At 45.4% G+C, this 24,859-nt stretch overlaps 1 protein-coding gene across 1 annotated transcript in view; it reads right to left on the bottom strand.

The window, feature by feature from the left end:
* Positions 1–1,353: 1,353 nt before the first annotated feature.
* The window catches only part of LOC309522575 (calsequestrin-2-like), a 45,041-nt gene continuing 21,535 nt past the window's right edge, over positions 1,354–24,859 (bottom strand). Inside the window, exons 2-11 of the mRNA XM_082205946.1 lie at positions 24,635–24,719; positions 20,506–20,606; positions 19,394–19,505; positions 18,110–18,183; positions 15,534–15,664; positions 12,136–12,181; positions 8,018–8,072; positions 7,014–7,114; positions 5,728–5,802; positions 1,354–1,764 (exon numbers count right to left, since the gene is read on the bottom strand). Coding sequence (XP_082062072.1) covers positions 1,597–1,764; positions 5,728–5,802; positions 7,014–7,114; positions 8,018–8,072; positions 12,136–12,181; positions 15,534–15,664; positions 18,110–18,183; positions 19,394–19,505; positions 20,506–20,606; positions 24,635–24,719 — 948 coding nt within the window. The 3' untranslated portion in view covers positions 1,354–1,596. The remainder of the gene's footprint in view (positions 1,765–5,727; positions 5,803–7,013; positions 7,115–8,017; positions 8,073–12,135; positions 12,182–15,533; positions 15,665–18,109; positions 18,184–19,393; positions 19,506–20,505; positions 20,607–24,634; positions 24,720–24,859) is intronic.

The raw sequence follows: 24,859 nt of genomic DNA, 5'->3' as shown, positions 1-24,859 counted from the left end.
GCCCCCCAATAATTTTTTTTGGGGGGAAGGCCTCCCCAATGTTCCAAGCCATCGGGGTGGAGGAAGCTGAGCGTGGAGAGGTTTCCACGGCCACTGCCTCCTGTGGCTGCCGTGGAAACAGGCCCCAGCTGCTTCTGACATTGTGATGTGATGCCACGTGTGTGACATCATGCCCCCCATCTGCTTCGTAAGTTGGCGCCTCTGGTGGCAGTGACAACTGTGGCACACTCCTTGAAGGCTGGGTCTGCTATCTCCTTGGCAGCACACAGATCCACATTCTGCCTCTTGGTGAATAGGAGGTGTTGCTCATCTCTTCCAACGTAGATCTTTATTTCTCCTTTGTCCTAATGAAGCTATTCACGCACCACTTCTTCCCTGGCAGAGGGTGCCATTTTGTGGTTTGCCTCAGGTGCCATAATGTTTTGGGCTCTCCTTTCCATGCACTGTCTATGCAGTGAGATTCAGGCTTATAGATTTATTAGGAAAAACAAGGTGCATAGCTTTGCATCTAAGCACAATGACTTATCCCCTCCTTATGTGTCTCTTATTCATTCTTCACCTACTTAACTCATTTTATGCTTAGTTAGTAGACAAAGCTGCTTTTTAAATTTTCAGAGCTTCGTTTTAATCTGCAGTTGGCTCGGTACAGCTAACAATACAGATAACGACATAACTGATAATACTAACAATACAGGGTAAATAGCCTGATCATTCTAATCAGGAGAATTACAATGAAGTAAGGGGGACGCGGGTGGTGCTGTGGGTTAAACCACAGAGCCTCTTGGGCTTGCTGATCAGAAGGTCAGCGGTTCGAATCCCCGGAATGTCGGGGTGAGCTCCCGTTGCTCAGTCCCAGCTCCTGCCAACCTAGCAGTTCGAAAGCACGTCAAAGTGCAAGTAGATAAATAGGTACCGCTCCAGCGGGAAGGTAAAGGGTGTTTCCGTGTGCTGCTCTGGTTCGCCAGAAGCGGCTTAGTCCTGCTGGCCACATGACCTGGAAGCTGTATGCCGGCTCCCACAGCCAATAAAGCGAGATGAGCGCCACAACCCCAGAGTCGTCCGCGACTGGATCTAATGGTCAGGGATCCCTTTACCACACCGAAGGGGGACATAGCAGTGGTTTCTTAAAAAGGTATCCTACAAAGTCTGCTTGATTATTCTCCTTGGGTTCACCCTGAGAGCTTGTTTTAAAAATACAAGTTGAGCAAAGCTCAACCCAAAACATTAAGATCTTTTTGCGATAATCCAAGAAGCTCTCAGCCCCTTGTAAATAATTATCCTTCTTGCCACTGGGATAATTCCATGCTTTTTTCTGCTGCTGTTACAAATAAACAGATCTGCAGAGAGCAAAAATGCCATGCAGTCACCTTTTTTATTGTCTTATGCTTGGGAAAGAGCTTTTGGAAGTTAGAATAGGAAATATGTTGGAGATGGGTACAAAGGAAAGAAAACAAGGCAGCAAGCCTTCAGTGACCCTTAGAAACAGACTTTGGAAGTCCTAAATACAAATGTCTTCCCTTTAAGGGAGAACACTGGGAGGCATAACATCTTGAGGAATATAAATTTAATGTCCGGATGCTTTCAAAGTGCCATAACTTAGTCGTCGTCGTCGTCGTCGTCGTCTTCTTCATCTTCATCGTCTTCATCAACATCATCGTCTTCAGTGTTTATCTTCCCAGAAAGTACATCCTCTATCCAATCTTCCAATTCCTCAGCTGTTGGGAGGTCGTCGTCATCTCTGATATCCATCCAGACACTATCAGCCTAAAAGAAAAGGCAGTATAGAAAGAAAAATGAAGATTTGCTTCATGTAAAATAGCAGGAGATTGGGCCAAACTAAACATTTGAATCCTGATCTGCCCAATTATGTGTATAATGAGAGGTGTTAAAAGGTAAAGGGACCCTTGACTATTAGGTCCAGTCGTGGATGACTGGGGTTTTGGAGCTCATCTCACTTTACTGGCCAAGTCAGCCGGCGTTTGTCCACAGACAGTTTCCAGGTCATGTGGCCAGCATGACTAAGCCGCTTCTGGCGAACCAGAGCAGCGCACGGAAACGCCGTTTACCTTCCCGCTGGAGCAATACCTATTTATTTACTTGCACTTGATGTGCTTTCAAACTGCTAGGTTGGCAGGAGCTGGGACCGAGCAACGGGAGCTCACCCCGTCATTGCGGGGATTCGAACCACTGACCTTCTGATCGGCAAGCCCTAGGCTCTGTGGTTTAGACCACGGCGTACCACCTTCCAATTCCTTTAGGTGTTTTCTCCTCAGCTGAGGGAGAAAAGTGCTTAAAGGAGGTTGTGGGAAGGGTAAGCAGTGAGAGTCCAACTTTCCTTTTGGCTATCTGTCATAGATGCTTTCGCTGAGATTCCTGAATTGCAGGGGGTTGGACTAGATAACCCTTGAGGTCCCTTCCAACTCTACGATTCTACGATTCTATGACTCCTCCCCCTTGCACTGCCTTTGCTCTAAGCACTGGCCCTTAAACTGTTCTGAAGTAAGCCCAGTTCATCCCCACTGGACTTTTGCTGAGTATTTGCAGAATCAGCCGTCTGAGATGTGCATGGAACAATACATGGCAATACATACATAGAAAGTTACAATGAATGGAAATAAAAGTTGAATTTCCCACCACACCACATTCCTTTTTGTAGTTGTCACAGGACCCCAGCCACACCCCTGCCCATGTGAGCACCTCACCACACTCGTTTGCTCTTCCCTTCCCCAGACTTTCCCACTGTCCCCAGGTGGAAATTCTTCATTTAACCCCCCTGACAGCCTCCATGAAACAATCTACGCTCTGCTGGACCTCGAGAACACCTTCGTAGATTGGCGTTTCAAAAGTTTACTTAAAAAATAAGAAGACTTTTCTTAGCGGGGGGGGGGTTAGCATGGTTATATGCACATAAAATGGGACGCGAGGGCGCTGTGGGTTAAACCACAGAGCCTAGGGCTTGCTGATCAGAAGGTTGGCGCTTCAAATCCCCGCGGCGGGGGGGGGGTGAGCTCCCGTTGCTCGGTCCCAGCTCCTGCCCACCTAGCAGTTTGAAAGCACGTCAAAGTGCAAGTAGATAAATAGGTACCGCTCCGGCGGGAAGGTGCGCTGCTCTAGTTCACCAGAAGTGGCTTAGTCCTTCTGGCCACATGACCCAGAAGCCATACGCCGGCTCCCTCGGCCAGTAAAGCGAGATGAGCGACGCAACCCCACAGTCGTTTGCGACTGGACTTAACTGTCAGGGGTCCTTTACCTTTTGTGCACATAAAACATTCCCCAAAGGGCATGGGAAATAAAACAGGATAAATACATCCACCTCGTCCTATCTAAAACTTTTTCATTTCCTCAAATTCTTTTAAGTAAGATTATTTCAGTGGAGAGTTCTTAGGCTCCTCTGTCTGCTAGCAGGCCTAGCTTTTTCCTCCTGCTCCAGGCTAGAGTTCTTCAGCTCTTCCTAGATGCTGCTTCTCATCTCTGCAAGCACCCCACCACCACCATCTGGATCCCTGAGCTACCCTTTTGAAATCTCAATCCACAAACAAACTAGACAACAAAAAGTTCACCTTTGTCTCAATTCCATCTACAGACAAGATTTCAAGCAACCCACACTTTACCTCATTATTTTTAACACCTGAAAGGTTTACCTGCCAGACAAAGTTGGCTCCAGTAAAATAATAATAATAACCATAATTCTCAAACCAAACTACATCCCAGATTTTTTTATTTCTTTGTAAACAGGAGTGTATCCAAGCCATTCCCTCAGCATCCCAGAACAGGATGAACTGTTTTTAACAAAATAAAAAATTCCTTCCAGTAGCACCTTAAAGACCAACTAAGTTAGTTCTTGGTATGAGCTTTCGTGTGCATGCACACTTCTTCAGATACACTGTTTTTAACAAGTGACAGTTGGCAAGTTCTATTCTACATTAGTTGAGATTTTAGCATTGCCATGGGTCCCTTCCAATTCTACAGTTCTATGAGGTGCTACCAATGACTCCCAATAAAAACCACTATCACCAAGAGAAGGGTTGTAAGTTGTTTTAATATTGTTTTTAATGCTGTCACCTGCTCTGGGACCTTAGCGTGAAGGGTCTGTTATTAATAAATTAAGAAAGGCGTATGGGAAACATGGAATAAAAAAGGAGGGAAACGATAAAAGGTATAAATGTAAGTGCCATACGGAGTCAATTTATCATTGTATCTGGATTTGGGAGCAGACGGCCTCCAGTATGAAGTGTGGAAGATGGTTGGGAAAATAAAATGTTTGTAAAAATTTATCACAAGGGACATGGGTGGCGCTGTGGGTAAAACCTCAGTACCTAGGACTTGCCGATCGTATGGTCGGCGGTTCGAATCCCCGCGGCGGGGTGAGCTCCCGTTGTTCGGTCCCAGCTCCTGCCCACCTAGCAGTTCGAAAGCACTCTTAAGTGCAAGTAGATAAATAGGTACCGCTTTATAGCGGGAAGGTAAATGGCATTTCCGTGTGCTGCGCTGGTGCTGGCTCGCTAGCTGCAGCTTCGTCACGCTGGCCACGTGACCCTGAAGTGTCTCCGGACGGCGACGGCTCATGGCCTCTAGAGCGAGATGAGCACGCAACCCTAGAGTTGGACACGACTGGCCCGTATGGGCAGGGGTACCTTTACCTTTACCTTAAAAAATTTATCAGGTGTGAGAACACAATTTGCAAACAGAAATACAAGACTGCCCTCTTTAGTTTGGTGGTTCCTATAGTCAGTTATAATAGTTTGAACAAGATATCTCACTCCTGACAGAACAGTGCTCTGCCAAATTGCTGAAATAAATGTTTGCTTTTCAAATTAAGAGCAATTGACAGAATCAAGCAGATAACGCTTTTTCTGGGCTGCTCCTCTTCAGACTGCCTGCATACTCATGACAGCACTGAGTTTTCTGTGCCTCCCTCATGTCTTCCACTTGAACCGGGGAACCACCTATGGGCAGTTCGCTAATCTCACTGCTAGTGCTTCTCTAAGGGGCAGAGGCTGACTGCAATACAGAATATTTTACAATATTCAGCCAGTTTTATTTCTGTCCTTAAGAGATTTCAAAGCTCAAATTTAGCTCTTAGAATCAATTACGCAAGGCAAGAATCTTGTCTAACTTATTCTGAAGTTCGACTTGTGAAACGTTCGACATCCAAAGCACAGCTTCTGATTGGCTGCAGGAGCTTCATGCAGCCAATCAGAAGCTGCAGAAGCCCCATCGGACATTCAGCTTCTGAAAGAACGTTTGAAAACCGAAACACTCCAAGTTTTTGATGGTTTGGGAGCCGAAACGTTCAACTCCCAAGGCGTACAGGAGCCGAGGGACAACTGTATCTGAATTTTTGTACCACTTTATTGACTTCGTGAATCAAAGGAAAGATGCCATAACTGGGAATTAGCAGGCTTTCCTCCTCCCCCCACTTGCTACTGAACTGACTTCCAAGCTATCTACGATGGATCAGGGTTGGCGCCACCACAACCATAAGTAGGACACCACTCCTGAGTCTGAATATGTATATGATCATCCTCAGCACGCAACTATAGTTCTGTCTCTGAAATAAGCAAGACTTAAGTTGGCAGAGGACTTCCTAGAAGTACCTGGAAGAAGAGAAGAGTATGGGTGCGCCAAACGAAGAAATCCAGTTTTTGGACTTTGGATACGCCCCATGTCAGTTTGTCTCTTCCTTGAACCTAAAGCTACCAGGTATGTGAACTTGCTGATACTCACATCTGTGACATTGACCACACCGATCTGTGGCTTGAATAGGTCGATCTTGAAGGTCTTTTCCCAGTACACAATGAGCTGTAGGAGCAAAAGAAAAGGGAAGCATTTCATATAAATATGGTTGTCAGAGCTGCCCTAGGTCCCAGCTCACAGAGGACCAACGCTGATTCGTCGTTATATACAAAAGTCTTTATTGAAGTTCAGTTTTGCTTTCACAGCCGCAGCGCGCAGCTCTACGTCTGAAACTCTAGACCGCCGAAGCTCCGTCTGAGTCTCCTCCCACGATACACCAGTTTAAGACCCTAGCCTTGCTCCACCTCTTCCTCTGCTCTTTCCTCCTCTGGGTCCGCCTGTCAGCTGGGGTCTCGCCCTTCCTAGACTCTTCTGACGCTGAGTCCCCTTAGTCTTCCCCCTGCCTCCGGCGGGCTTTAGGACCTGGTTCCCAATCCGGGCTTTCTGCTGTCCCGCGCGCCTGTACATTTGAACTTGGCACGCACGCCCAGCCGGCAACCTTCCTCCTGACCGTTACACTGCTCCTGTCACTGCTTCCCCCTTTGGGGAGGCTAGCTGTACTTGACCTCCCCTCCGTTCCCCCACTCTCAGACAGAGGCGTGGTCAGCCCTGACTCATCTTCTCTCCCTGCTGGAGGAGACGCTGGCCCTGACACCTGGGACTCCTCCCCCCCACTACGCTCTGGTGGGGAAGCTGGCCCTGATCTCCAGCTGCTGCTTTGGGAGTCCCCGCTGGCCCCCCTTGCCCTGACCATCGGCGCCTCCTTCTGGGAATCTTCTGATTCGCTGGAGAAGCTCATGGAATCTCTCGGGTCACTGCCATACTCCCCTACGCTGCCCTCAGATCCTTCCCCTTCGCTCTCCATCTCCTCTCTCCCCTGTGCCTCTGTTCCTGAGCCCCTGACAATGGTGATTTATTAAGCGGTGCACAAATCCAAGTTCACCCAAATCAATAATGGGGCCTGACAAGTGGGAGACTAGAGGGAAAGAAAGGTTGCCATCCAAATGTGTGTGTTATTTTTGTAAGACTTGGGCTGTTGTTCTCCATTTCTCGTTCAATATTTTCTTCCCCTTTCCTCCTTTGTCTCCACCAACACATTCCAGAAAGTAAGGGTTAATTTGAGCCAAGTACAGCTGGCAGAATGGTACTTTCCATGCCAGAGTTCATCTCTAGGAGATTTGCCGTTGTAGAAGTAGATAAGAGGGTGCCTATGAATCTATCTGGAGCACTGGGAAAATTACAACAAAATGACAATAACGCCAGGCCATCGTACTCACCAGAGGAAAGTCGTCTGGGTCAATCCACACAATGCTCAATTCAGGGTTGTCGGTATTGTCTTTAGCAACCTGCTTGACAATTTCCAGGAATTCAAAGCCATCTGAAAAGAAACACGGTTTAAGTTCCTCTCATGCATAGATGTCAGATCAGGGTGAGAACAGGATGTCCCAAGCAACCCTGCCAGTGGCAGAAGAGAATAAATAAAAAATATTGGCCCTCTGCATTTTCTCATTGCCATTCAACTGTCCTTTCTGTTCTGGACATGGGGAGTAGCCCGGTAATCTCTTCACTTCTTTGCCCATCTTCTCCTCTGCATGAAGAACCCGCCTCATGACTTAGATGGCATGTAAACACAACATTACTGGAGCAACAAAGCCATGTTGGAAGCCCCTGCAAACAAGGGAGCTGAGCTGCGGGGAAAGGGGTCCTGTGAGCAGCAGTAGCTGGCTGTACAAAGTGCAGATTAGCTGGTGCCTCTGATATCACTGGCCCCCTTCCTCCAAATCCCTGAGGTAGTTTTGCAACTCAGGAAAAGCTGTACACTAATAATAATAATAATAATAATAATAATAATAATAATAATAATATTGAAATCAAGCAACATATTTGCACTCTTCGTAGCCATGAAATGCAAGAACTGTAGTCTCCGATAGATTTACACACTCTCACATAAAGGAAAGGTGTGTTCACAACAATTCTTTCAAACAGTAGTAGCTTGTTCTTGCATTTACGTCAGCAGTAAATTACTTCACATTTGTGCAGTTCAAACACAGCCAAAGCATGAGGGAGCAAACTATTGCTGCCTTTACTTTGTCCCCAGGGTGAGTAGAAAAGTATCACTGACCAAGTATGAATCCTACAGACCTAGGAGGGTTAGAGATATCCAAGCAAATGGTTTTATTCCATGATCTGCTCTCTTGTGTTCTTGCACGTAGGAAGGGATATGTTGTAGTTTCCATTGATCTCTGAGCTCCAGAAAGGTGGACAAAGAAAGATCCCTTACCTGGGTCATCTTCTTCAGCAAATGCCACAATGTGAATGCCATCGAGGTCATCCTCCTGTGGACAAGAAACATGGGATTGGTGAGCGGAAAGTGAGGGACGAGAGTGCGCTAGGCATGGGGAGATGGACCTGAAGATCGGTCAACCAGAGAATGTCCAGAAAAATCTATGATTAGAAGTGTTTCTAGAAATTAACAGAAAGATAAATATGAACAGAATCAACAAAAAAAAAATTAGGCAAAGTTCAGTGGGGAGCTGAAAATAAATGAGCAGACACAAGGTGGAGATACATTGGAAAGGGTTCTAAATGACTTGCCTCAATATGCTAATTCCGCATTTTATACTCATGGCTCCTACCAATAGAATGTCATCCTTGTTTGGGTCCAACAGCAGTCAATAATGACAACCTTACAATGAATTCCAGTCTTCATTGTAGACTGTCTCACCAGAGTGGTGCATGCCCTGGTCATCTCCAGCTTGGACTACTGCAATGCACTCTACGTGGGGCTACCTTTGAAGGTGACCCGGAAACTACAACTAATCCAGAATGCGGCAGCTAGACTGGTGACTGGCAGCATCTGCCAAGACCACATGACACCAGTCTTGAAAGACCTACATTGGCTCCCAGTACGTTTCCGAGCACAATTCAAAGTGTTGGTGCTGACCTTTAAAGCCCTAAACAGCCTCAGTCCAGTATACCTGAAGGAGTGTCTCCACTCCCATTGTTCTGCCCGGACATTGAGGTCCAGCTCCGAGGGCCTTCTGGCGGTTCGCTCCCTGCAAGAAGCCAAGTTACAGGGAACCAGGCAGAGGGCCTTCTCGGCAGTAGCACCCTCCCTGTGGAACACCCACCAGATGTCAAGGAAATAAACAACTATCTGACTTTTAGAAGACATCTGAAGGCAGCCCTGCTTAGGGAAGTTTTTGATGTTTGATTGTGTTTTTAATATTCTGTTGGAAGCTGTCCAGAGTGGCTGGGGAGGCACAGCCAGATGGGCAGGGTATAAGTAATAGTAAGGTAAAGGTAAAGGTACCCCTGCCCGAACGGGCCAGTCTTGCCAGACTCTGGGGTTTGTGCGCCCATCTCACATCTATTGGCCGGGGGCCAGCGCTGTCCGGAGACACTTCCGGGTCACATGGCCAGCGTGACAACGCTGCTCTGGCGAGCCAGAGCCGCACACGGAACGCCGTTTACCTTCCCGCTGGTAAGCGGTACCTATTTATCTACTTGCCCCCGGGGGTGCTTTCGAACTGCTAGGTTGGCAGGCGCTGGGACCGAGCAGCGGGAGCGCACCCCGCCGCGGGGATTCGAACCGCCGACCTTTCGATCGGCAAGCCCTAGGCGCTGAGGCTTTAGCCCACAGCGCCACCCGCGTCCCATAAGTAATAAATTATTATTATTATTCCTGTGATTGATCGGCAGGTTCCATGGTCCATAAGGCTCTTCCCCCACAAGTTATTTTTCTTACAGAGAGATAAAGTGTCCCAGAACACATATGGCAAGCCACTTATTTATAATGACTCAAGCAGACTTGGGAGTACATAGATTCTGTCTAAGACATGTAGCACAGTTACTAATCTGAACTGCACCTGAACAACCGTTGACTAAACATTGTATTTAGTCAATTCACCAGCTCTCTCCTGTGGCCCAAACCCCAGCAATCGAAAACTCCCAACTGAAAACTCCAGCCTTTTTCACACAACTCCATCATGTGGTCAGTGAATGTATGAATGGCAATCAAGAACACATCAGATAGTGAATATCACATTGTTGTTGTTTAGTTGTGTCCGACTCTTCGTGACCCCCTGGACCAGAGCACGCCAGGCACTCCTGTCTTCCACTGCCTCCTGCAGTTTGGTCAGACTCATGTTGGTAGCTTCGAGAACACTGTCCAACCACTTCATCCTCTGTGTTCCCTTCTCCTTGTGCCCTCCATCTTTCCCAACATCGGGGTCTTTTCCAGGGAGTCTTCTCTTCTCATGAGGTGGCCAAAGTCTTGGAGCCTTAGCTTCATGATCTGTCCTTCCAGTGAGCACTCAGGGCCGATTTCCTTCAGAATGGAGAGGTATGATCTTCTTGCAGTCCATGAGACTCTCAAGAGTCTCCTCCAGCACCAGAATTCAAAAGCATCAATTCTTTGGCGATCAGCCTTCTTTATGGTCCAGCTCTCACTTCCATACATCACTACTGTACTTAAACCATAGCTTTAACTATACGGACCTTTGTCGGCAAGGTGATGTCTCTGCTTTTTAAGATGCTGTCTAGGTTCGTCATCGCTTTTCGGAGCTAAATATGTATGGCTGAACACAAATGTTGGGCTTCCACACCATCAGGGATCTGCACCATCAGGGTTTTCAATTATTTGAAGAACAAAAGAAGCCTTCTGTATATGCAGTTGCATGCATGTAAGGACTCCTTTTATGCATTCAACTTTATACGGCAAGATGGAAAGGCCAACATAGGAGGCATGATTGCATGGTTCTTCTGTAACTTAGTATGAGGGCTCCCACCTTTCTACAAAATTCTGATGGGTATAACATTTCAAAGACTGTAGAGAGACTCCAAGTCATTAAGGACCATTAAAGTGGCTTCGTACAGGTCGTGATCACCCATAAAGTTTGTAAGGCAGCCAAACAATCACAGAAGGTTCTTTCTGGTGCTGTCCAAAAGTGAGACTTGAAGGGGACAGTTGGGGCATAGGAATGGGAGAAAGGAACAAAAAGATTCTGGCAGGGGTGTCTGTAAAATCTAATAAGAGGACAAGAGAATTGAGAAAGGTTAGCATTAAAAAAAAAAATCTGGGATGGTTTTCTTCCTAAAAGCCACAAGGTTGGCAGCAAGGCCTTGGGTATCTGGGCACAATGAAAATTATATTGGCAAAGGCCATCTGAGTTGGCAGTCAGGTTGTTTATTGTGCACCTGCTATGAATGTCATCTTGGAATTATACCATGGAAAACCCTCATGTTCCTTGTCTTCCACCAATCCCAGCTTTCAATTTCAATTGGTATTAATGCAAGAGGAAAAAAATCCATCTAAATGCTAATTTCTTTCCCCTCTGAGCCCACCAGTTACAGAACCCCCATAAAATGAAGAGCTAAAAGAATAAGTGGAAAGCATCTCTGGGGGAAGGTGGGGGAATTGTAAGAACGAGGCTTTAGAGATGTTTGGAGCAGATTTACTACTGAAATGAGAGCAAAAATAGTCCACTGTAATGTGTGGTTTGTGTGCTTCTTTTCTTCCAACCCCCCCCCCCGCCCCACAAGACAATTCAAACTGTCTTAGCACAAACACAATTCCAAAGTCGATAACTCATTAAACAAGTGGAAGAAACCCGGGCTTCATTTTCCTAGCATCTCCCAGTGTGTTAGAGAACAGAGGCTGCCATTCAACTACCAATGGATGGATCTGTCCATTTTGGTTTATCTATGCTTCAAAATCTCCCCCCCCCCCCGATTTCGGTTCACCCTATCTCTGCACATCAGTTTAGAATTAGTATTATTTTTTAAAGTCATCTGTATTCATCTTCATGTGCCGTTCTCCTAATGCAGGCATGTCCAAAGTCCGTTCTGGGGGCAGTGTATTCCAAAAAGCTCAACAACTTTCAACTTTGGTCGGCTCTCTTTGAAAAACGTTTGGGCACCTCTATAATGCATGCATTTTGCTCATGATTTTGCCATATGTACATATGACAATTTCTCTTATATTTGTGTACACTATTTTCATGAATACTGCCTTTGACTGGGGGGGTGGTCCTTGAGGGTGCCCCCCTGGTGAATGCTGGATAGCAGAGCTACATGAGTCCCAGGTTCACATACCCAAGCTTCAAGTAGCAAGTGTGTGTGGGGGGGGTAATTTCTTCCCAGTTCTTTGCTGCATGGCTGCGGTTTTCAGCTGTTAACATGCCCAGGAGATCCGAGGGCTGTGATTCTTCCTTATGACATAATTCACCTTCCCAGATGCCTTGGATTTGGTTGTAGCAAGTATAACAATTTTACCATATACTTTGCATTCTGAGTCTTCTTTACGGGCGTGCTTGACAATGCAGCTAGACTAGATACTTTCTCATGAAAATATCCCCATCCCTACAGCTCCGAGTGCTCCCAATTTGTTTCACTTACCCAGGTCTCAAACATATCTTCTGGGCGCAGCTTGCGCAGTGTGGCTCTGAAAAGAAAGAATAGAGACCTCAGTTTTATGGGGGAATCTGTATGGTGATTATGATTGTAAGATTCTGTGTAACAAAAGTAGTCTCAGAAGACAGGAACTTCCACTGGCAGGCCTAAACCAGATTGGCACAGTGGTCCATCTTTTTTTACAACTGCAGTAAGTCTGATTCCAAACCATACGGGAGCATCAGCAATTTCCATTAACACAAACAGCAACAATGTGGGAGGAAGGAGGAATAGACTCTATCCAGGCCACAACGTATCATGTACAGTGGTACCTTGGGTTAAGAACTTAATTCGTTCTGGAGGTCCGTTCTTAACCTGAAACTGTTCTTAACCTGAGGTACCACTTTAACTAATGGGGCCTCCCACTGCCACCATGCCACTGGCACGTGATTTCGGTTCTCAAAGTTCTTAACCTGAGGTACTATTTCTGGGTTAGTGGAGTCTGTAACCTGAACCTTAACCTGAGGTACCACTGAATTTTTTTCTTTTGTGAGTCGAGGCCCCACCCCCGCTTGGAGAGAAAATAATACACATGGACACAAGTATTTAGGTTAGTGGGCTAAGAAGGCCACAAATTTATTGGTTACAGAGTGTGAGTGGCATTGGCTTAGGCATTGGATCGGACAGACTATACTTGACTCCTGCCCGCTCTGCCAGGAGTCACACAAGGGTTAACAACCAGTAGGGGGAACTTGTTGATGCAAATCAGCTGGAAGCTTTCCCCTAGACTCACCGGGGATCAAGCCATGGCCCTAGCCACCCCAGGGCATAGGACAGGAACCACAACCGCAGGCTTCCTTTAACAGAATACCCTTCAAGGGGAGTGGTAGGTGATGGCCACAACCTCCCCTCCGACACACAACGCGTTTGCCTAACCGCCAAACCTGACAAAGTTGTGACGATTTGCTATGAGGTAGGCGAAAAAACCAAGTGGCTGGTGCCAATCTGCCAAGTGGAAAAAAATTCCTACCAGGCCCCCTGGACAAGCAAGGTGACCAACCGAAGTCCATAGCAAGGTCAAGAAAAGAAGGAAGAAACCTAAAGGCGGGTGGCCGGGTGGTCTGAGGAAGCCAGGAACAAGAAGGGAGAGTGTGCCCACGGTCATTCAAATACAGCTAAGCCAGGCACCCACCCAGCCTTGTAGGCTGTCTGGTGAGCGTGACACGGGCACAAGACTCAGAGACGCAGGGGGCTGAGTTACGCCCCCTGCCAGCGCAGGAAGTGGTTCCCGCTCACGACACCTCCCCTCCGTGAAGAGGAGAGGTCTTTTCTGATAATGTTTATTTATGATTTTCAATTTTATGCATTTCAATAATTTTACAATCATTTTAATGTTTTGAAACTCAACTTCCCCCTCTTTCTGCGGTTCCTTCAATTATTTTTTTTTATATTTTCTGCATATTCCAAATTAACTTAATCATTTATTCATCTACTTTAAATGCAAACTCTTATAAAACTGCAGGTTATTACAATAATCCTGCCAATGTTCTTATCTGTTTACAGTTTGTTTGTAAATATTTAATAAACCATTTCCATTCTTTTATCAAAAGTTTGTTATCTTGATTTCTTATTTTTTCTGGTAAGTTTCGCCATTCCTGCATATTCCACAAATTTTTGTATCCATTCTTCTTCCATCAGGACTTCTTCTCATTTCCATTTTTGGGCAAATAAAATGTATCTTTTTCTATCCACCTACTATTTGCATACGTTGAAAGGGTTGGCATCAATGGTGACCACCAACATCCAGAAGGATTTATGGTATTTTATGCCACCAAAGAATTTGGCAGAATCAACAGGAATGTGCTCCCTTTCCCTGTGAAAGTCATCTACTAAGGCAGCAAAGTTCATGTCTGTTCCATGACCAGACTTGAAGCCAGATTGAAATGGGCCTAGGAAATCAGTTTCATCTAGGGAAACCTGGAACCAAGACGCCACCACCTGTTTCTGTTTGGGCAACACTTTGCCCCCTAAGGAACTATTTCAGACTGACCAATAGTTGTGTAATGCTGTCAAGTCCAGTGACAACTTTTCAAAAAGTGGCCTTACCTCCTCTTACTTGAAGCCAGATGGCATTATACCTTGCTAAAAAGAGAAATTGGGCACAACACAAACCTATGTGGCCAGACCTTCTCTGGCAGCTTTTATTAGCCAGGATGGGCAAGGATCTAAAGCACAGGTGGTGGGCCCATATCTCCACAAATCCTAGCCACATCCCTGGGCAACACAAGCTGCAAATAATTCTTCATTGCAATCCATGTACTGTATGTGTGTGGATGCAAACATGGCCATGCAGATTATAATGTTGTGTGCCACTCAGTAACCCTCCATTCTATTGTTCTTTTCACAAATAAATAAACCCTGCAGGAATTCCAAATTATTGGTCTATTGATACACCCCCATTTTGAGTTACCAAATATCTGCAAATCACTCATGAAGAGGTTTTTGTGCAGGCTGTGAGAAGGAGAAGGAGAAGAAGAAGAGGAGGAGGAGGAGTAGTAGTAGTTTGGATTTGATATCCCACTTTATCACTACCCTGGCGTGCTCTGGTCCATGGGGTTACGAAGAGTCGGACACGACTAAACAACTAAACAACAACAAAGAAGTCTCAAAGCGGCTCACAATCTCCTTTCCCTTCCTCCCCCACAACAAACCCTCTGTGAGGTGAGTGGGGCTGAGAGACTTCAGAGAAGTGTGACTGGCCCAAGGTCACCCAGCAGCTGCATGTGGAAGAGCGGAGACGTGAACCCGGTTCCCCAGATTATGAGTCTACTGCTCTTAACCACTACACCACAATAATCAAGAGACCTGCAAAAGCAGGGCCTGTAAAACACAAGCCTTCAATAGGACGTTTGCCACTCTCAGATGAGAGACAGATTGGGAAGACAGACACCTGAACTCATACCCTCCAACATTTCTCTGATGAAAAAAGGGACGTCCTATTCTATTATTATTATTATTATTATTATTATTATTATTATTATTATTATTATTATTACCCCACCCATCTGACAGGGTTGCTCCAGCCACCCTGGGCAGCTTCCAACATCTATAAAAACAGTAAAGCTATTACAGGGCTGCTTTCAGATGTTTTCTAAAGTTTATAGTGTTACTAATCTCCTTGGCTTGGGAGTCGTACAACTCCATATCCGTCAACATTTCTCCGTTTAAATTGGGATGGCCTTAGGAAAAGTGAGATGTTCTAGGGTCAAATCAGAAACCAGGACGGCTTCTGTAAATCTGGGACGGTCCCTAGAAAATAGGGACATTTGGAGGGTCTGCACGGCAACTGGGATGCCCTGACCCTATAGGGCAAGGGGTACCATTCTGAGTTCCATGATTGATACCTTCTGTGCTCATTCACAAAATCCACCAGTTCTTCTTCTGTATATGGCTTGTCAGGGACATGGACCGGTTCATCCATAAAAGGCTCATAGAAATCCACCTCATTTAGTTTCAGGCCCAGTTTCTTTGCAACCTATAAACAAGCAAAGAAACTGGTAAATTATGGGCATTTCTTTTGCTGAAAAACATTTCTCTCTAATATATTGTCAGCTCACACTGAACACTTTCTGAATGATAGAATTATTCAACATGTAAGTATGTGGAAAGTTAAAATACCGCAACAAAGAAATATAGCACTACATACTTTCATAATAACAAAAACACTGCTAACATCAGAATCAGCAATGCTCTTCTGAAAACTAACAAAGCAAAATTGAATCTAGCAAGGTTGAATGGCAGTTTTCGTTTGTTTGTTCTTTAATCCCACATGCACAGTTTAAAAATCCCCTTTCTATATGCATATACAATAATTTATTATGATAATTTACATCTAGTCCAAATATTTTAAGCTGCTTGCAGCTAACAACATAAATAACAACATTAATAAGTTAAAGCAAGAACATCCACAGTTGCTAGGAAAAGATCTAAAACAAGTTAGCATTAAAAGCATCAGGCAATAAAAAATGTTTATCTGGTGCGGAACAGACATCAGGATCGGCAGCACTGAGCGAGTCTCCTTAGGGACAGTATCCCACAGCCAAGATGCCAGAACATAAATACAATTTCACTGGTCACCATCCACCTGACTTCAAAAAATGTGGGAACTGAGAAAAGTGGAAACTCGGATGGCAAGGACACTGTGACATGTGGGCAGATTATAGGAGTGAATGATTATTTCACACAAATAAAGAAATACACAAGACCTTTATATGCCTCTTAACAACTATGAGACACTGTACATAAAAAAGAAATCAAATACACTCCTCATCTTCTTTTGAATTTCATTCTAAGTCATCAAGGTTTGAGTATCAAGCCCCAATATAAATGGCAAGAAAAACTGTGGCCCACACGCCACTTCGTCAGATGAATGAAGTGTTATCCTGAGTTGCAGGTACACAGATATACGATAGGGTGCGAGATTGTAAAAAGTAAGGTCAGAGGGAGATTAATTTCTGAAAACTACAGATAATGATAATTACATTCTCAGCAGCGGTAATTCACAAAACAATTTTGATAACACAGACATCAGCTCAACCACCTGGCTCTCATAAGCCCTTCTTGAGTTAAAAGGTAAAGGTTCCCCTGCCCGCATGGGCCAGTCGTGTCCGACTCTAGGGTTGTGCGCCCATCTCACTTAAGAGGCCGGGGGCCAGCACTGTCCAGAGACACTTCCGGGTCACGTGGCCAGCGTGACAAGCTGCATCTGGTGAGCCAGCGCAGCACACGGAAACGCCGTTTACCTTCCCGCTAGTAAGCGGTCCCTATTTATCTACTTGCACCCGGGGGTGCTTTCGAACTGCTAGGTTGGCAGGCATTCTTGAGTTACTATACCAATAATTTAGGAACTTGCATCACTTTGTAACTAAGCTAAGTGCTGCTGCCTCTGTAACTTTTCTGACTGATGTATGGAAAAGCACATGACTCTGACCTTTGGAGAGTTTGTAAGTAAACTCTAAACGTGTTTCCTAAACGTGGTCTTTTTCCTGTGCTGGGGGGAACGGGAAAGTTTGGAAAGAAACTTTTGAAGGGGACATTCTGGAATTTACTTGGTAGGGGATATTTAAAATGTCTAAGAGCCTATGTTTCCACACATTGCTTTGCTGCATATTTTGTGACTTTAAACCTCTGCTAAGGTTGTCTCTCCAAAGAGTACTTGCCCCAAAATTGAATCTTGGCATTCAAGAATTCTCCTTTACACACACACATACACACTTGCACCAATACCTAGGAACCTGTACAGTAGTTCTTGCAAGCGACGCAGTGAACAACTGGCAAACTCGCTTGCCACGGGAGTATGGCATGATTTAGGGGGCAGCAACCTTTTTCAGCCATGGGGCGGTCCACCGTCCCTCAGACCATGTGGTGGCCGAACTATATTTTTGGGGGGGGGGATTGAACGAATTCCTGTGCCCCACAAATAACCCACAGATGCATTTTAAATAAAAACACACATTCTACTCATGTAAAAACATGCTGATTCCCGGACCGTCCTCTGGCCGGATTGAGAAGGCGATTGGGCCAGATCCAGCCTCCAGGCCTTAGGTTGCCTACCCCTGGCATGACTCATATTTAACCACCACCAGATTTAGCCATTGCTAAAAGCATTGCTAAAAGCCATTGGAGGCCAGTGTGGTGTAGTGGTTAAGAGCGGTAGCCTCATAATCTGGGGAACCGGGTTCGCTTCCCCGCTCCTCCACCTGCAGCTGCTGGGTGACCTTGGCTAGTCACACTTCTCTGAAGTCTCTCAGCCCCACTCAGCTCACAGAGTGTTTGTTGTGGGGGAGGAAGGGAAAGGAGAATGTGAGCCGCTTTGAGACTCCTGAAGGGGAGTGAAAGGCGGGATATCAAATCCAAACTCTATTGCTGCAATCCTTCCTAACAGCTCTTATGTGGAATTTGCGGGGTTCCAGCTGCTTACCCCTTTGTCAAAGGTGGCAAAGAACTTGACGTAGGGCTGGAAGTGTTCTGCTGCCTCCTCAAATGCTTTGTAATCTGAGAAGCAGAAAGGAAGGAGAAGATTATTTCCCGTTTGGTCATCTTAAATGAAGATTAACACATGCACTGGCATCATCTTCTGAAAGCTGGATCAAAAATAACTCCCACGGTAGTCAGTCTAGAAACCAGCCCTGCTGCGCTTTGCAGCCTGGCCTGATTCTGCCATTACGGAGCCCCTCTTTCCTCACAGAATAAGTGGGAAAGAGCGGAGAACACAAAATCAAGCTATTCTCATACTGTAATATGAAACGGGACATGAGTTAAACTATCACTTTTCAAAAGCACAGAGAACCCTTTAAAATGAGATTTATTTGTCTATACTATCCTCGTTTGAAAACCACATGCATCCAGCTCCAAAGTTTAAGGAATCCATGTTGTGGATTTGCAAGAGCTCACATGCGTTTTCTCTCTCTAGCTTTTGCAGTGAATGGGAAAGTGAAAATATTATGTAGTTAGGAGAGGTTCATGGAGGTGGCAACCTAGCTGCAGCTTGAACTGAAAAGTTTTATTATTATTATTATTGTTGTTGTTGTTATTATTATTATTATTATTATTATTTACTATTTATAGCCCGCCCATCTGGGCAGCTCCCAGCATAATATTAAAAACTTCCCTAAACAGGGCTGCCCAGCTGTGGCTTGAACTGAAAAGTTAAATGCCTCAAGAGGGTGAGAGACGCTCTCCCGAAAAACGTATAAAGGGGCCCAAGGGGCTACTTATACTGCGGGGGTGGCTCTCATCACCCCAAATTAAGCTTGGAGCCTAAGAATGGTTAAGGAAGTTCATGTAAGGACGGCCCCTGCCCTGCGCTCCATCCCACATTCTTCAGGAGGACCCCATCCTTCTGGGATGTCTTCTTGGGGGATGCAGGAGTCTGCAGAGGCAGGAGGGATGAGAAACTTTCCTTCTGTGTGTAAGCCTGCACGCTTAGGATCTGCTCAGACTTTTGGATGTGCTGAGGATGGGAGCACACCCCCTTGCATTCCATCTCCACTGCACACATTTCGTGACCTCTTTCGGTTTTCCATTGACATGCTGAACAGAACACGGGAATTGCATCACAAGACATCACAATTCAGTAGCAAGGTGGACAGAGCTCCCTTAAGCAAGTCTGTCTATCTTGCTGCAGAATTTGGATGAGAAACGTTGACCTTCTTAGACCCCTTCAGAATCTGCCAAGACCTACGAATCCCCCGACCAAACCTACGTTCTGAGTCTTCTCCTTTGAAGTAGCCAATGAGTTTGGTCTCTTCTTCCATGTGGTCAAAGGCCTGCAGCTCCAATTTACTGTTGATGATCTCCACTGGGTCTTCCATCAGCTGCCATGAAGAAAGAATTTGGTCAAGAACAACTTATTAGCAATGTAAATGGGGTGCTTACTGCCTGATATGAAACAAAGGGTGGACATACAAACAGGGGGAGAAACACGCTATAAATAAGTCAGAAATTAAATCATTATAACAAAAGCGGAAAAACACTATGGAAAATAACATAGGTGGTTTTTTTTTTGATCTCCAGCACCATCTGGTGTCGCATGTTTATAATGCATTCAAAATGCTGTTTTCTTTTACTAATGTAACTTTTGTAGTCCAAAGTGTCTCATCAAGTGGGACTATTTCTCTAGATGCCATCTGGGATTCTTCACTCGGCTCCATAGTATTGAGCACTGGCCAGATATTTTTTACTATAATGCCCATCTGTCTGGCCAGTTATGCTGGCTTGGAGTGATGGGTGTTATAGTCCAAAACAGATCAGGGAAGATTGCTGTATACAAACTAGGTGCTGAGGATGCGGCTCTACAAGCGCTGATTCAATGGCATTGTCTGCATATTAAAATCTTCAGAATCAGCATTTAGGGAATATGTCAGAAATAACCGGTATTATTGCATCATAATCCTAAACAAGTTCACTCAGGAGTAACCCTGTGTGGGCTAACTTTCTAGTGTTATGATTTGTGGCCATGCAGTCCAATCTAATGCACAACTATTCAAAAATAGGTCCCATGATATATAGTGAAGTTTACTCCCAATTAAATGTGCATAGGATTGCAGTCTTGGGTAGTGACCATGCTTGGAACAAAACAAGAGTTCAAAATTTCCACTTGAACAGTATTGGAGAAAAAAGGAGACAGCGTTGAGAACAGTCCTTTTTAGACAAAAGCACGTTTCCATTCACAATTTATGGCTTATATATTACATTTGCCCAGAGACCAAGAATAAGGTATCACATAAGTTGCAAAGAGCATTAACACCAATACATTATTTCAACTATAAATGTGGGAGAATTTATTGGGCTAGTTCTGGTTTTGTTTGTACTTACATCTAGGAGGAATTCAACCAAGACGTCTGCAGCCATTTGCCCATCAAACTCGATGATGTGATCCTCCTTAAAGATGTACAGGCTCCCTTCTTCATCCAGACCTGGAGAAAGGGCATACAGAGAGAGCAACGACTTTGCAGTTAGACTAAATGGGCTGGTGAGGTTCCTTCCAGCCCTGTGATTTTATAGCTGTAAAACTGGATGATGTTGAAAAAGAGCCTGCTAAAATGGTCACACTGGGTCTATTAAGAATCTGCTGTGTGATGTTAGCTGGAGACCCTTCTGGGAGGTGAACAGCCTTCCTTGGCTGGAAGTGGTGCCAGCAATATCTGCATCTGAAACAGAACAAAGGACAGTCGGGGCTCATCCACACTGCCATTTGCCTCACAATTTCTCCTATTTGTCCTGTGACTTCAAAGTTCTTTTCTTGTCCTGCTGCTCTGCCTGGCAAAATAAATCATAGGACAAACAAAGGTGTGGATGAGCCCTCAGTCCTGGGACTGGAGTTGAAAAGATTCAGAGGGCATACCCTCCAACAGTTGCATTTTCTCCAGGGTCATAGTATACAGCAAATATTCCTTTTAACTGTTTAAATATTTCAGAGTGTTGCACTCAGTTCCTCCTGGTCCTTTCCCTCTTGCTAGACAATAAAACATCTCTGGGCGGTATGAAGCTATCTCATTCTATCAGCACAAGGATTTCCACTTGTGCAATGAAACTGTCAGGAGCTTGTCCTACACTCGAGTAGGACCCTGGAAGAGAGACACATGCTCGACTGGCATGTTCTCTCCCTCCTGGTTCTTCGTTCAGGAGCTTCAAAAGCTTTCTTCAGCCCGAACATCACAATGACCGATGCCAACAGACACTGGAACACTTAGGGATCCGCAGAGTTTGCACAGTTGCATAACAGCAACTCAGCATTTTGGCTAATCTACTTTATTTACATAGAAACACACACGGAGCACTGCAACATGGCTCCCTCTCTCTCTAGCATCAGACAGCAAAGAGAAAAAACAAAGGACAATTGTCCCACTTCACGGAACACAGTAACACAAACATCCTGTCTCTGTCACTTCCCACTTTGTGGAGTCAAAACATACACCGTCATGTGATAGACAACAATCCCATGACTGCAATCATGGAGCAGGAATTCTAACAGAAACCTCTCCCCTCTTCTCTCCCCATGCCCTCCTCAAATCTTCTCTGGAGGGTTCAGGGGGGAACGCAGAAAAGATTTGAGGGTGTATAGTGGAGTGTTCCATTGCGCACATGTAAATCCCTGCACTGATGAAACAAGTTATTTGGAGACTGCCCTTTGTCTCCATCTTCTCCTTTTAATCAGCCACCGTTAGCTCCGCTAGCTACAGACTGAATTCTTCCTCTGCTTCCATTGCTGTGCCAAGATCATTGTGTGGCAATCCAGTTCCCCTGGAGATGTCAGTGCCTCCATGTCTCTCTCAGTCTGCTTTACTCCTGCTGGGGGCTTGATCTCTCCCTTCTCTGGACTCCTTCGGAAGGTGATGGACTCTCCTTCCTTGCAGGTTTTTAAGCCGAGGGTGGACGGCCATCTGTCAAGGATGATCTAGTTGCAATTCCTGCACTGCAGGGGGTCAGACCAGTGGACCCTCGGGCTCCCTTCCAACTCTGTAATCTATTATTATTATTATTATTATTATTATTATTATTATTATTATTATTATCTCATTTACATTTTAAAATATTCATTTAAACAAACTTTAATTAATGGCTTCCATTCTTTTCTTTCTGTGGTTCATTTTGCATACCATCCATCCCTGCACATTTTACATGAAGTAAACCATTCAGTAGAATCATAGAATCATAGAGTTGGAAGAGACCCCAAGGGCCCTCGAGTCCAACCCCCTGCCAAGCAGGAAACACCATCAGAGCACTCCTGACATATGGTTGTCAAGCCTCTGCTTAAAGACCTATGACATTTGGATGATCATCTTCATCAATTGATAGACTCCTACCTTCAGGAGCACTGTCTCCCTCCCCCACATTAGTCAGTTTAAAGCCCTCCTGATGAGGTTTCTGAGATTTTTGGCAAAAACATTTCTCCCAACCGTTGTGAGGTGCAGCCCATCGCTTGCCAGAAGTCCATCTTCAAGAAACTGCAGTCCGTGATCTAAGAATCCAAACCGTTCCTGTTTACACCATTTGCGAAGCCAGCTGTTCACTTCCACTATTTTTCCCTCTCTCCCTGGGCCACGTCGTTCAACTGGGAGGACAGATGAGATGACAATTTGTGCATTTAGTTGCTTCAATTTCCTGCCGAGAGCCTTGTAGTCTCTTTTGATCTTCTGGAGGCTATTGCTTGCAGTGTCATTGGTTCCCACATGAACCAAGAGGAAGGGGTATTTGTCAGTGGGTTTTATGATTCCTTGCAGTCGTTCAGTTACATCTTGGATCTTAGCCCCGGGGAGACAGCACACTTCCCGAGACATCTTGTCAGGCCCACAGATCACTGCTTCTGTTCTCCTCAGTAGGGAATCCCCTATCACCACTACACGCCTCCTCTTAGGCTTGGTCGGGGTTCTTCCATGAGCTGTCTGTTCCAAGGTTGCCTGCACATTCCCTGAGGACTGACTTTGCTGCTCATCTTCATATAGCTGATCGACTGTAATGAGGGAGAGATCCTCAAATGGAGTCTGCTCTTCGTCTTCCATGCTAGGGGAGAGGACCTCAAAGCGATTGTGTATTTCTAAACAATCAGAGCGAACCCTGGGCCTCCTACTTCTTTGAGTCACGTTTCTCCATATATCTGGCTCCTGTGTTGGTGAACTAGCCTCCTTCTCAGGGGAGTCCCCTGTCTCCTCCTTGGTGGAGACGGTGTGCTCTGTTGCTTCCAAGAAGAGCTCCAGCTCTCTAATTCTTTGGAGCGTAGCTACACGTTCCTCCAGTTGCTGGACTTTGTCTTTTAAGAGGGCAATCAACATGCAATTGCTGCTGGTATAGCTGCCTGCCATCTTTGGCAAGATGGCAAACATTGCGCAGGAACCGCAGGCGACTGCAGCTGTTCCCTCCCCCTCCATCTTGAGAACGTGTCGTTGGGGGTGGCTACAGCGGTCCTCCATCATAAAAAGTGTGAAGAGAGGACAAATAACTCCCCCCACAAAAAAAACCTAGGTCTCCCCCAACAAACGTTTGAGACTAGCTCCCCTAAATCTAAAAGATGGATCAAACTGCGCACGCCGCTAGCTCTGATAAGCTCCTCCCACAGCTAATCACCTGCCTCAACAGAAACCCTGCCCCCTCTGACCTTTGCACAGGGAGAACAGCTAATCAGCCACAAATGTAATCCATTGTTACATCCATCAAAACTTACTTACACTGTTGAATTTATCTTAATGCTACCAGCGTTCTTAAATAAACACAATTTTCAACCATATAAGCATTTTTCACCCATACAAACAATTTTCACCCATAAACGTACATTCTTCTTGCTCTCTTATTCTATATGTTAAATCTGCAAGCTGTGCGTATTCCATTAATATAATTCTATGAGTCTATGTTTGTGTAACCAAAGAGGTAACTTCCCAAGTAATATAAACTGTGTCCTTTACCAATGTACCGTAGTTTCTGACAGGTCCTACTCCAAGCCTTTCCAACAATCTCCGTCTTCTGCCTCCTCTCCATCACTTTCTGTTCCTCCTTGAGGCTTTGTCCCCTGCTATTGGCGGCTCTCACTTTGAGTGCCATACCTATTTTTAAGTACCCGCACAGTCCTTTTAAACTACCACAGAAGTACAGCAGCTTTAACTTTGCTCCAGCGTAGCCATGTCATTGTTGTCAAGGGCTGTTTCGTTCACGCTGGTATCATTGGAACAATTGCATATGAAAGACTGAATTCATCAACTGCTCTAGAGTGAAATTTGGGCAAGGGCCTCATTGCAGCCAGCCTGAGGCCAGATGGCCGCTGTAGTGCATCTTGTTGGATCAGGGCCCTGGCAAGGGAAGCCTAGGCGCTGGTGGTAATGTGTAAACACCCAGCAGAACATTGGCTGCTCTGCGAATCGTAATTTGACTTTGGTCACTGGATATGTGACACTGGAATCCCCTCAACATTCACTCATTATTATCTTCAGCATTATAAACAGATCACACTTACCCAGCTTTTTGGCAAGTTTGGCATCTTTCTTGGAATCCACTAATCCAAAACCAATGCCTTTCTCTTCTAGGACCTGTGCAGCGAGCTGAAGGAAAACACAGACCAAGGCTGTCAGTCCAAACTTCCCCAGGCAAGTATCCCACAGATAACATTTGATGGAGCAGAAGACAAAGCCGGCCATTTTGAGAGCCAGTGTGGTGTAGTGGTTAAGCGCGATGGACTCGT

Source organism: Podarcis vaucheri (genome assembly GCF_965113315.1).
Source record: "Podarcis vaucheri genome assembly, chromosome: 17".
Classification (NCBI taxonomy): Eukaryota; Metazoa; Chordata; class Lepidosauria; order Squamata; family Lacertidae; genus Podarcis; species Podarcis vaucheri.
Note: the sequence above shows the minus strand (reverse complement) of the source record. Positions and strands in the feature narration are given on the sequence as shown.